Here is a 13,810-nt window from a genome sequence, read left to right as displayed (position 1 = left end):
TGAAGGAATACAACCCCTCAGGAAATAACATGCACCCCAAAGAGACTGGGATGCAGGTCTGGATGTAAGGTCTAGAAGGGTAGACTGGGCCAGACTACCAAGTGCTTTCTCAGAGTTCCTGAGCCCCATCCACACTTGGCCCCTTCCATGAATTATTGAGTAGGGGAAGAAATCGGTTTAGGAGGCAGGTGAAAAAGAAAAACTATCGAAGGAGAGCAAAAGGGATCATCTGGAAGACTAGAAAGAGAATCCAAGAGAGTAAGATCACACTGTTGAAATGAATCAAGAACCCTCAAAGAATGTGTAAAATGAGACATAAAACACTGCAGAGGTGCTACACAGCAGAAACAAGAAGCTTCTGGCTTTGTCATGCTGTAAGCCACTGGCTACTCTGATGGGCAGTACCCTTGAAGAGCGGTGCAGGCAGAAATCAGACTGCAGGAAATCAGGGTTTGTGTATGAAAGAGAGAGGCAGAGAGAAGGAAGAGGAAGGCAAGGTTGGACTTTTAAAAATGAGACACATGGACACAGTAGTATTCACTTGGGAATACTTGCTATGGAAGGAAGCAGGATTGTGAAGAAACAGAAAGATCTTATAAGACGGAAGGAGAAAAACATTATAACATGTGTGATCATGGTGTAGGGGAAAGGCAGGGTCTTGTAATAGATAATAAACCTAGCTGTCTTACCAAGCTGAGGGAAGAAGTAAAAATGGAAGCTGAAAAACCAAAACAGCTTTAGCTGGCACGTGTAGAATCTAAAGAGACGCATTATTAAAGCATTAGGTCAGGTAATCTATTTCAGGTGAGGTGTACAGAGGCGGAGATGGGCTTTCAGAAACTCACTGAGGCATCAGGACAGTCACTGTGGAGACAGGGAGAGGGTGTTAAAAAGGGCTGAAAGCAAGGGCTGATGGGTAACACTAGGAAACAGTGGAGGAGCCACAGGAGCTAGAAACAAAGTCTTTGGCTGTAGTACACTATGCACATTCCAGAAACAAAAAGCTTGTTTTGGGGGCTTCTATGTTTGTTTCATAAACAAACATAATTTCTATTCTAATTTCAAATACCTTGAGAAAATTCAAAAATACATAAGAACTCTTAAGTAATAAATAGATGATTGTATAGAGAAAGATAAAACACAACGATACTAACCCCTTAAATATGCCCTAATAGAGGCCGGACGCGGTGGCTCAAGCCTGTAATCCCAGCACTTTGGGAGGCCGAGGCGGGTGGTTCACGAGGTCAAGAGATCGAGGCCATCCTGGCCAACATGGTGAAACCCCGTCTCTACTAAAAATACAAAAAATTAGCTGGGCATGGTGGCGCGTGCCTGTAATCCCAGCTACTCAGGAGGCTGAGGCAGGAGAATTGCCTGAACCCGGGAGGCGGAGGTTGCGGTGAGCCGAGATCGCGCCATTGCACTCCAACCTGGGTAACAAGAGCGAAACTCCGTCCCAAAAAAAAAAAAAAAAAAATATATATATATATATATATATATATATATATATATATATATATGTATTAATATGCCCTAATAGAATAATAAATTTAGTCCTTGATTTAAAAAGGAAAGAAAGCTGCGTGTGCATAGTTTCAAACCTCATAGAACCCAAATCACTGTGGGAACCAGTGAACTTCTTCCTGAAACAAATTCAAATTCAAAATAACGAAAAGATTCAGAAACTAAAACACAACAAAAAATTGCCATTAATCACCACAAAAGGTTAAAAAAAAATAGAATTACTATGACAGTATCTTCAATTCTCCCAAAGAAATGAAACAAATGGTAAGAGAAGGAACATCTGTACATATCTGGAAAACAAAGCAAGTGAAGTAACCTATTTGTTTATGTCAGATAAAGAGTGCCAGGCAAGCTTAAAAAGGATTTGAACAGAATCACAAACTTAGTGGATGAAGGAGTCATCAATAAATAAATAAATAAATAAATAAATAAATAAATGAATGGGATTCAAACAACATATCTTCATTTTAGAAAACAGCATCATGATCCATCTTACTCATAAAATTCATTTATATTGGCCAGCATGTGAGCAAAATTGCAAATTAAAAGAGATGAGAGATTGGCTAAAAGGTTGTAAACAATGGGAACTGGTAACTGACAAGGAATTTAGCTGTGGGCAAGGCTCGAGGACTGCTTTTATTCAACACGTTCCATAAATAATGTTCTCAAGGATGAAAAGAATCCCATGTTAACACAGGTTGCAGATGACTGACTTGATAGGTGGTAGTGAATAGCGACATGGGAAGATGCAGAATATAAACAAGGGCAGTGACTAAAACAGCTTACAAATTTCATGAAATTGAAAAAAAATCAAAATAAACCTTGAATGCAAGTAGGGCACATGGAAAACACCATTTAGACCATCCTGAATTTGACAAGATGAGCATGAGCTGATTTGATTCAGCAAACTGATGCCATTTAGTTCTGGATCTTGTTGTACCGGGAAGGAAGACACTAAGTCTGTCAGGATGGAGCCCTGTGCAAAAGCTGATATCATCTGGGGCATCTGAGAACTGTGTATGTTTGAAAATTAGAGAGTATTTGGAAGAGCAATAATAATAATTAAGGCAATGGAAGAACTGATTTATGAGGACAGATTAAAGGAGCTAACTATGAATAGCCTGGTTAAGTGACAACTAGAAGGGTACATAATAAGAGTCTCCAAGGAAAAAGAATAATTATTTAGCTTGGTACAAGGGGGTATAAGTAGGAGTAACAAGATGAAATTAAGAATGGGAAAATTTTAGCTGAATTTCAAGAAAAACTCCCTGACGGTATAATTTATTAGCTCATGGAATCAATTCTCTATGGAAATGCTACAGCTAGGGAAACTTAATAATAGAACTGGATAAGATACCAATAAATATATAGATAACAACCCAGTACTTGAAAGAAAGTAGTTAAAAGTTGAAAGAAAGTAGTTGAAAGCTGGGTTTTCCTTGTTTATAATATCTTTTCATATTTTTCTTATAATCTATTCGTTATAGTGATCATCACCAAAATAAGTATTTAGGCAATTAGCTAAATCTAACAGGGTATTACCTTTAGTTGGGGAAAGTGAAAAACACTTTAGTTTTCATATACTATGTGGCAAGAATGAAGGCAAAAGCTGAAATATTTTTGTGCTACTTTGTTACAATAAAGCTAGTCTTGAAATAGGCTGGACAAATGTATTAATAATTCTAAAAACAAAACAAAACAAACCACGTCTGCCATCCCACACAGTCTATTCTGATTCTCTGCGCCATGAAACTCATATTTTCACAGACATGTTTAATATAAACAATTTACTGCCATAATAGAAATAAAAAAAAACTTTATTTCAGCTTTTCTAAATGTAGCTCTATGGTCAATTACTTCACATCAATACCAAGATCAAATAGGCATATTACTAACAAGCAGTTTGCTTAATAATAGTCACCACACTAATTAACCCATCCAGAACATTCTTAATCAGACACTATTTATAATGTACAGTTAAGAGAAGCCTGGCAATATAAGCTGCTCTATGCTAATAAAAAAAGTAAATAATACCTCCCTGATGGGGTGAAAACTGGTTTTTCTATAGAACTGGACCAAACGTTTGTGCTGTCCTGGCATTAACTCAATGACGTGACTATGCAAATAGGCACATGTCTGAACACTTCCTTTCTCTTTCCCAGTTCCAACTCTGGTGGAGGTGCTAATGAGAAGAGAAAAGGTCCTGAGGTAAGAAGTGACAGAGAGAAAAGAAAGGGTCAGAAGAAAAACAGTAATCTGTGTATGTCAGGTTTCTCATTTAATAATTTCCCCTTTTCTTAAAGAAATTTTACTGTCCATCTTACAGAATGCTTCTTCCTGTTTTGAAATCTCTTAGAAATTTCACCAGAGCCTGTTTCTATCTTTAGAAATATTCTGATTGCCATAATCATTTCCAATCTGTTATTAGCCATGGGACCTCCACCCCCAACTCCTTTCCAACCAATAACCCATATGTGAAATAGAAACAGAGCCTCTTCCTGCTGCCCATCCTCTCAAATTCCCTTCCTCCCCACCTCTGTCCACCAGTATGGCTCCAGAGGCATTGCCACAAAACCCCAGTACTATGTTGGGCAATGTTTAAAGACACAGTTGGAACAAGCACTTTCTGGACCTAAATATATACCCCTCACCACAGTCCCCATGTCTAAACACAAACCTAAGATGGACCTGTAAGAATGGCCAAATCTTTCTTTTCAGATCAACCAGGAAAAGACTAGATTTGAGAGAAGTTTTAAATGTCACTAAGATTGATGGTAAGCAAAAGAAATGCTCTGGTCACCTTAGCTTATTTCTGCTATAGTCAAGAGGCTACAGTCCTTGCAGTTGACTCACAGAGGCAGTCAAAAGGCAGGCAATAAGGTTAACATGAAACAAGTCAACTTTGGACATTCATGTTGATTCATGTGCCATTGAAGGAAATGTCATGGCTGAAAACGCGTGTTTTTTTGAGAGATTTTAATAAAAAGTACTTAAAATAGTAAGTTCAACCTATAATCTCATAAATAAATGCCCAAGGATAAAAGTCCATAGGACAGAGATTATTAGTCATCTTGTTTCTCAAAACACATTTGGAAGATAGCAGGTGAAAAAAAAAATGATACGAATTAGTGTATGATTAAAGAGAAAGAAAGCGTAATGGATAAAAGATTATTCCGTATTTGAGCCAGGAAAGATATGAGGGTGTTAGCAACTAGAATAAGGAAGCTGGCCTACATATGGGGCAGCCAAAGAGAGAGGGAGATGTTGAAGCTCAGTGTGTCCTATGTTATAGCTCAGGTTTGGGGGAGGGAGGAGTAGTTGTATCCTTTAGGCTGGTGTTTCACAGGTGTGTTTTGTGCAACACTAATTCCATGAAATACATGTAGATGTTGCACCAGAGATGGTTTTATTGGAAAACAAGTTTGGAAAATGCTGAGTTAAATAAAGGTAAAGATTTCTTTACTATAGAACTCCCCAAAGTACATGGTACTGTATATTACAAACATGTTCATTCAGTAACACTTTCGTTCATTCAAAAAGTACTTATTGAGCACCTAATATGTGATGGGGATATGTTAATTGTTTCCCACACTTAATGGAACATAACCTGTCCTCCTCCTCGCCCATCCCTGCAGGACACAGCTTAAGAATTAATGGTCAACAAAGGTTACTCTATGAAATATTACTTGAGGTCTTAGGAGGTGATTAGCCAGAGTCTGAGAAGCATGGAACAGCAAGATGGGTGGTAGCATATTTCATATAACAGAGATTGCAAAAGGAATGAGAAATACATTTACATGGAAAATGATGAAACCCAAACCTGAAGCCATACACCAATGTGACATACCAGTAGACAAAAGGACATCTGAAAGAAAGCAGGAGAACCAGTGAAAAAGTGACAGAAAATATGGTTCAAGGCTAATATGGATGACAGCAGAATAAATATCAAGTTTTTATCAAAATGATTTCTGTGGATTACTGGATAGAAACCAAACTGAGGAAAAAGAAAATGGAAATTAAATAACTTTTCTAAAACTAACTGGGAAGACACATTGAGGCAGTTCAGCGATCTAAGGCCTTGGGTGATTTACAACCAAAACTATTCATTGTTGCCACACAATGTGTTGGAAATTAATTATAAAATTAACATTTTTAGAATCTAGCCACATAAGCAAATGTCACAGATAATTAAAAAATCATGCTAGCTCACATGCGTTCAATATATCACTTACATGATGAGCAGATTTCTATAACTTATAAAGTTTGAAAGTAAAAATTTTAATACAGCATATTCATGCGTACACATACACCCCTATTTCTCCGCTACATTATCTTCACTAAATAAAGGAATCAAAAGCAAGGAAACCCATATCAATATAAAACTGGATGTTTGGAGACTACAACATAAAACAGAAAGACACACTTATCGTTGGCTGGTTGGCTGCAGTATGGCTGCATGCTTTGCTTTGCTGGTAATGGCTAAAAGCTAATATTCATAAAAAAGGTGGCACGTCTCTGAAGGATGTTTCAGTAACAAACTCTGGCAGAACATTATTTAAATATACCTGAATCACAGATGAGCCAGTCATGATGCACACCACACAAACGCTCTGGGGGAACACCTGCTAGGCCCCACCATGGCTGTGAGGCTATGTTGTTAGATATTCAATGCTTGGTACCTGAAATTTTGCCTCTCATGGTACAAACTTTTAAAGCCAACATGAAATACTGACAGCAGTCCGTGAGAGGATACTGAGCAAGAGTGTCTTGCTTAGACTATGAAGAATCTGTGATAAGACAGAAAAATGGGATCCACAGAAACTAGCTATAGTCAAAATTAACAAGCAAACACCACTTACTGGCCTGAGTAATGCACGCTGAAATGGGAAGAACATCTGTAGTTATCAGACTGACCTTATTAGCCATGAGTGGTCTCAGGGATAAGACACTTAGCAAAGACAGCAGCATCTTCCATTGAAAAGAGAATATTCCACTGTTAAAAAGAAGCTTTAGCTTCCTCTTCTCTGCTTTAAAAGGTGCATCATTTCCTGATGTCTGTCCTTTCAATAGCTGAGATATATATGGGCTGTCATAAGGAAAAGATGGTTCTATTTTCAGCAGCCCGTTCCTTTATATTTTTATTTCCCACTACTATTTTTAAGAGTCATTTCTGAAAATCTAACACTTTTCAGATAACCTCATTTATACCATTTGCTTATATGGCCTCTTCTGGCAACACAGTTTATGTGATTAGCATTATTTAACTTAAATAATTATGCCTAAATTTCCCATTCTCTCTTAATTTCGAAGTGTTTTAGATTGTATACATTGCTAATTTAACTGCCTACTAGTATGAGCAGTTTGTCTTATTCAATTTTATAAAATCCCTTTAGGATATATTCCTCCCACGCAGAAAATTTAAGGTCCTTATGAATGTATGAGAATAAGAAAAGCTACCTTGCATGTTGCCAGAACAAATGTTTATCAAACCCAGAGCCATCCTTGCTAACATATGTACACTCACTTCTCACGATCCCTACTCCCCCCTAAAAAGAGCTCTCTAAGAACAACAACAAAACTCTCTCGTTTACACAAGGTTTACTCTAGTAATTCAACACAGTTTGGCAGAGCCCTAGGCTAAACTGAAAACAGGAAGTCTTTATTTTCCTACCTCCACTTTAAAACATTCTCCGCCCACTGGTGGTCAATTTCCCAAGGTCTTTATACTACTTTCTCAGTACCCAGGTAACTCCCAATACCCAATCACCCCCTACTCCACCACTGCCACTATGGGTCTCCTTGCAGCCTACCTTGAAACTAAGTCCCATCTGGGTCCAGCTCTGAATCATGCTGGGCTCTCTGTTACTGGTCTTGTTGGAAACTAATCTTAAATTGTCACAATGCATTCATCATATTTTGTGCTCAATGCATTTCAACAGAGGCAATACCTTAATTCAAGGGAACTAATCACAAGTGGGATATGTTCAGGTACTACAGTAAGCCTGTGAGGAAGATTATTTTGGGGGACAGGTAAAGAAATCTCTGTCAAGGACCTCAAGTTACTCCACTCATCGCTGTGTTGGTACAGAGGATTGCACAGGCATTTCTTCAATTTTGGAGTTTATTCAAATCAGTTAATTTCTCTGAACCTCGGTTTTCTAATCTGTAAAACAGGCTAGTAATATCTGCTCTTGTCAATTTCTCAAGAGCATTAAAAAGGAGAACATGTGTCAGGCATGACATGTAGTAGGAGCTGAGTAAATCTAAGTAAACGCACCATTCCTTGCTCCCCTACATGATGTCCATACTTAAGTCACGTTGGGTAACACTACATTCCCTAGTCAATCATTGAATGAGTCACTGTGTTGACTCAGCAAATGTTCATTCAAAAAACACTTAAGACTCTTCCATGTTTAAGAGGTCGTGTCTGCACTATGAAGCTTTTAGTATGTGTAGTGACATTTCATACATACTGATTTTGGTCTGTTGGCCCCCCAAATTGTAAATTACCCACATAATCTTTAAACTAAACCATGTTTACTAAACTGTGTTATCTCTATCATTCAAAAGACTTAATGTTTTTCAAACTTAATAATCTGCATATCATTTTTTCTATTTGTAACTCAGAAGCCAAGTTTCAAAAGCTTCTATTTATTCACCTCACTTAATAAGATGATGGTATAGAACAATGAAAGGTTTTCCCAATATGGATCTGAAGTAATGTCTTCCAAGCAAGAGGAAGTTGCTGTTTCCCATGTACATTTGCTCTACTTTCTGTGTAAGAATTTACTTTGTCCACAAGTAAATGCTCTCATAACCGTTGGAATCAATATCTCCTACAGCAACAATAAAGCATTAATGGAAACCCTAAAAATGATTTCTAAGCATGTTCTATTCCATGATTTTTTGGGAAAGCCATTATTTGGAGGCTGAAAATAGGATGGGAAAATGTACTGGTACGGAAGAAAGAATAACTTTCTTCTTTCCAAACTAATGTAAGGATTATCCTAGGGCAGTGTTTCTAATTTGAGAGATTCTTTTGGAGCATGACATGATTTTACAGAATACTATGATAGAAAAAGGGCAATAGGACAACAATATGATGGGTCAAATTTCCTGAACAGAGTATCAGAATAGTAACAGAAAAGGAGACACTATATTTCTGTTGATAGATAGTGACAAAAATACACTATTTTGAAAGAATAACAAGTTGACTATCAATAGTGATGAGAAAACGTGGGGAATAAAAAGGAGAAATGTTTGTAAATTTTATTCTAAAGCCAAATGTTACTTTTTAAAAAATTAAAATAAGTAAATAAATAATAAATATTTGTGTTTCAGGAAAGGAATTTTTCTTTAAAATGTGGTTGTGAATAAAGTCATTTAATCTTTCTAAACCTGAGTTTTCTCATCTGAACAATGAGAATGAGGCTAGTCTTAAAATTCTCACAGAGGTAATAATGATTAAGCATCTAATCAAGTCTAATGATTATCTTATTAAGAGGCAAAATGGCAAAAAAGGGGTCTAGGCATATTGACTGGTTGTAAATTCAGGGCTCTGAATTTACACTGAAAATTCACTTTTTAGCTTACCTGAGAAAAGTCTTTTCTCTAAGAATCAGTTGTGTCATCTGTAAAATGGGAATAACAGTAACACTACTGTGCAGAATTATGTTTCCATGTTGCTTGGCACATATTAAGAACTCAGTATTACTGATCACTATTTTTTATTATTGATAATAGTGGTAAAGATCATCATTGAATTTAATTGTTATTAGAGAAACACTCAACATTCTAAAACCTCTAGTCCAACACTCCACTGACCCTTTCATAGTTGAGCCTACTTTATCAACTAGGGACCCCTGTGTTCTTCAAGATGCATTTTTCTTATTACTTCTTATACTTTAGCCATCCACTAAAGGCAGGTACTTTTAATGTTATCTTCTTTTCATTTGTATACTAATCAAATAATTGTACTTATACCTAGAGATGCATTAATTGCTAAAAGATCCAATGTTATTAATTAAATGAATATATTCCTCCGTTTCTATTATGTCTTTCCTACGACTGTTTTCTACCTTGCACTTTTCCTTGTCTTTACTTGTATTCCTTCATTTTTCTGAGAGGTTCTGTCATTTTCCTTCTTAAAACTGCATAAACCAGGAAAATAAAACCAGAAAATTTAAAACTTCAGTTTCCAGATCTCTGAAGCATGAACAGATGGACATCAAAAATCTAGTCTTTTTTTCTTTTTCATTTGCCTATCCACAACCTGAATATATCAAAATTACCAGCAAAGCCAACTTTCAGCACAACCACCTTTTTTTCTTTTGGCTCTCACATTAAATGTTAGGACACTAAGTATTGATTCAATTCAAATTCTGATTATATTGCTATCTAATTTTTAAGCCGTAGAAACTGACCTCATCCAGAATATTGGAAAACATAACTTTGTTAATTTTACATCTGAAATAAAACCTTTAAGTATACAAAATGATATATAAACACTTCTACTTACTTCAGCTTTTCTACATTTTTTAGTACTTCTTAGGAAAAAGGGAGCAAAAATAAAACAGATGGATGCATTTGAAATATCTGACTTGCTGGGCCATTACTCAGTACCACAATATAAGCAAGGCTTGAAGGCAAAGACAGCAAATACTCAGTGAAAATACTGAGTAAAAGAGATTCAGCAAAAGAAACAGTCACTCATCATTCAACAAAAATTAGGGTGCCTACTATCTGCCAGGTAAATTAGCTAAGATATCCTCATGGAACATATAACGTAGGTGCTTCAATCAGGAAAGAACTCGCTACTACAAGATGAGAATCAGCCTTAGAAAAGGAGTTAGTACCAGGGAAGGCTCTCTAGAGAAGATGATCTGAAGTCATGACCTTCATGCTAATTAGAAGTTAGCCAGGTACAGGAGCAAGAGCTGGGTTGTGCTAAGAGTAACAGCATGAGCATAAAGCCCAGGGAAAGAGAGAACATGGTCCAGAGATAAAAAGCAAAATACGGCCAGAGCATTGACTGGGCAGAGGTAGATGGGAAGATATGGGGAGGGGAGGGACAAAAGATGAGGCCTGAAAAATAAGCAGGGAGAGTTCTTTCTGTCCTTAATGATACAAGTGAGGGGCCAGATTGAGTCTGGATAAACATTCCAGATACAGCTTGAATGGATTGGGGCAAAGATGGTAGAGCAAACACCGATCTACCTTTTCAATCCTCCCTTGCCTTTCAATCCCTACTAAAATAATGGTAGGAAATTTATTTAAAAGGCAAACGCTCACTAGGATAAAAAGAAAAACTGGGAAGGACTGCAATGGAAAAGAATGTGAACCAAATTGCAGAAGATGGAAAGCAGATGGATGAGTGGTGGTTGAGCAGACAGGAGAAGGCAGAATATCCATTAAGAATGCAGGATGGATGGGTGTGTTTGTGTGTGTGTGTGTGTGTGTGTGTGTGTGTGCGCGTCTGTATGGTTTTAGCCAAAAAGGTTGCCTGTTCCACAGAAACTCTGAAAGGCTCAGGAACTTATCAGTCCAGGTTCTTCTCTATGGAGGTGCACTAGTGGAGCAGAACTGAAAACAGAAGAATTGATAGCGATTTTACATAGAGTGAAATCAAACACCTTGATAACCTCTCTAAGCCCATGCAGTTCCCACTTCAGCAGCAGAAAGGATGCTTCCTAACTTGAGCGGTTAAACCAGAGACCAGGCAAGGCAAAAGGCAAGGGTGAGTGAAGTGAAAGTATGCCCATTCATTGGTGGTGTTTGTCCAGAAACGTTCACCTATTTGATTCCCAGATAGCTGGAGATTCCCCTTCTAGAAAATAAGAGCCTTTCTCTAGAAACTAACTAGACTGATTTAGTGAAACAGAAATGTGGGGGATGCCACAACAAAACAATTTAATATGTTTGTTCATTTCATGAGAAAGGTCACCAGTCAACAAGCCCTGTCTCTGAACAGAGAATTTCTAATCACCTCTCAGTCTTGCTCTTCAATAGGAATGGATAGTCAGGAACCACCAGACACTTGAGGAAAAGTCTTAACATGGAATAAACAAGACAAAACATAAAAAGGGAATTTGTGATATGGAAGTGCTGGAAAGGGAAGTGTGCGGTCCCTTTAAATGATACAGAATGGGGTAAGGGAACTACTGGGTATTGGAGGGTGGGGTCCTTGGCTAGGGCTCCACCCCCAGGAACCTATGTGAGGACAGGCGTTTCCTGCCCAAATGTTGTATTTCCTGCCCAAATGTTGCATTTCCCAAGACACCCTAGCCTGCCACACCCCCATGCTGTGCCTATAAAAACCCTGAGACCCCCAGCAGGTAGACACACAGGCAGCTGGACATTGAGACAGGCGGCTGGACATTGAGAGGAGCACATTAGCAGAGGAGCATACAGGTGGCTGGACATTGAGAGGAACCCACTGACAGGAACTGGGCCCGCAGGACACCGACTGGCAGAACAATGTGGAGTTTAGGGGAAAACCTTCCCACTCAGTCCCCTTCTGGCTTCCTCCATCTGCTGAGAGCTACCTCCACTCAATAATACCTTGCACTCACTGTTCAGTCCCAGGTGTGATTCGATTCTTCTGGTACACCAAGGCAAGAACCCAGGCTACAGAAAGCCCTCCGTCCTTGTGACAAAGTAGAGGTCTAATTGAACTAGTTAAGACAAGCCGCCTATAGACGGCAAAACTAAAACAGCACCCTGTAACACATACCCACTGGGGCTTCAGCTGTAAACGTTTACTCCTAGATAATGCATGGGGTCAGAGCCCCACAGCCTGCACATCTGTATGCTCCCCTAGAGGTTTGCACAGTGGAGTACTGAAGAAGCGAGTCACACCCTCATCATACGCCCTGCTAGGGGACAAGGGAACTTTTCCTGTTTCACTTAGAAGAAACCGAGACAATGTAGAGGACAGAAGAAAACTTAAAAAAAAAAAACAAAAAACAACAAAAAACCTATAAGAAATATCCACAATGATAAGATTTTGCATCCATGGCAGAAAATACAAATGCAATAAGAAAGTACATCAAAGAACAAGAAAAACTGCTTGCAATTAAAAATATCATAACTAAAAAAAAAAAAAATCAATGGAAGGGCTGAAAGATAAAGTAGAGAAACTCTTGTAGAAATCACAATAAAAACAAAAACAAAAATAAGGAATATGGGAAAAGAGATAAAATAAGGTCAATTTAGGAACTAAAGGAAGTGAATACAGAGAAAATAAAGTGGGAAGAAAATCAAAGAAAAAAATATAAGAAATTTCTTTGTACTAATGGATTGAGTTTCAGAATAACAAAGCAACAAAAATTTAATCCAGGTAGAATCATTATAGAATTTCAGAATACTAGAGGTAAATCAGAAGGTCCTAATACCTTTTGGGTGAGGGAGCAAGTGGAGTCACATGCAAGGAATCAGAAAAAAGACTGTGGTCAGACTTCTCAGGAGGAAGTTTAAAAAGCAGAAACAATGAAATATGACCTCAAACTTTTGAAATAAATGATTTCCAATGAGAGTTTAATACTCAGTCAAATATCAATCAAATGTGAGGTAGACTAGAGTCATTTTCGGGCATGCAAGGCTCTTATGTACTCTTTTTCTTGAGAAGATACTGGTGGACGTGCTCCTCTTTAGGAAAAAAGTAAACCAAGGAAGAGAAAGACATAGAATCCACGACATAGTTGAGCCAAGGCCCCAAGGTGCAAATAGAACAAACAGAAGCAAGAGAATTGAGGCCTCCAGGAAGGTAGAGTCCAAGAAAAAAAATGGAAATGACAGATTTCCTAATGTGGTCGACATTGAGCAGATGAATTAGTGATAGTGACAGTGCCTGGGAATGGATTTGTTGATAGTGACAAGAAACCAAACAAATAAAGCCAATGTAATAATTAGCTCTAGGAAAAAATGAAGAGTTGTTTGAGAAAGGAAATCTAATCATAGAACACAATAAGGCTCAGCAGGGAACACTTTACATAGTAATAATGCTGTAAACACAGAATATTTATTTAACCAAAAGTTGAGATATAGTCATATTTGAAAAACAGGGTGAGGAAAAATGTGTGTATGCGTCTGTGCTTATAAAAGAGAGCTAACTAAATCATTTCCAAAGGCAGGAAAGTCAATAGATTTCTCACATTAAAAAAAAAAATCAAGAAACAGCAAGATAAGAAATGACTACAATTTTGTCAGAGGGTAGCCTCTGAGGAAGGTATGGGGTGTGAGGGTAGGGAGGACTGAGGAAGAAAATTTTGCTTTTTGTTATAAACCT

The 13,810-nt window shown here is 37.7% G+C and overlaps 1 protein-coding gene across 11 annotated transcripts in view; it reads right to left on the bottom strand.

The window, feature by feature from the left end:
* The window catches only part of GTDC1 (glycosyltransferase like domain containing 1), a 424,620-nt gene that overhangs the window by 91,377 nt on the left and 319,433 nt on the right, over positions 1–13,810 (bottom strand). Inside the window, exon 1 of one of the 11 annotated variants that reach the window (XM_074399731.1) lies at positions 3,567–10,785. The exons of the other annotated variants lie outside the window; for them this stretch is intronic. Within the exon in view, the coding sequence (XP_074255832.1) occupies positions 3,567–3,624 (58 nt within the window). The 5' untranslated portion in view covers positions 3,625–10,785. Of the gene's footprint in view, positions 1–3,566; positions 10,786–13,810 lie in introns of those variants that run through there. 11 annotated transcript variants of the gene reach the window in all.

Source organism: Saimiri boliviensis, chromosome 5 (genome assembly GCF_048565385.1).
Source record: "Saimiri boliviensis isolate mSaiBol1 chromosome 5, mSaiBol1.pri, whole genome shotgun sequence".
NCBI lineage: Eukaryota > Metazoa > Chordata > Mammalia > Primates > Cebidae > Saimiri > Saimiri boliviensis.
The sequence above is the reverse complement of the archived record's forward strand: the minus strand, read 5'-3'. Positions and strand labels throughout refer to the sequence as shown.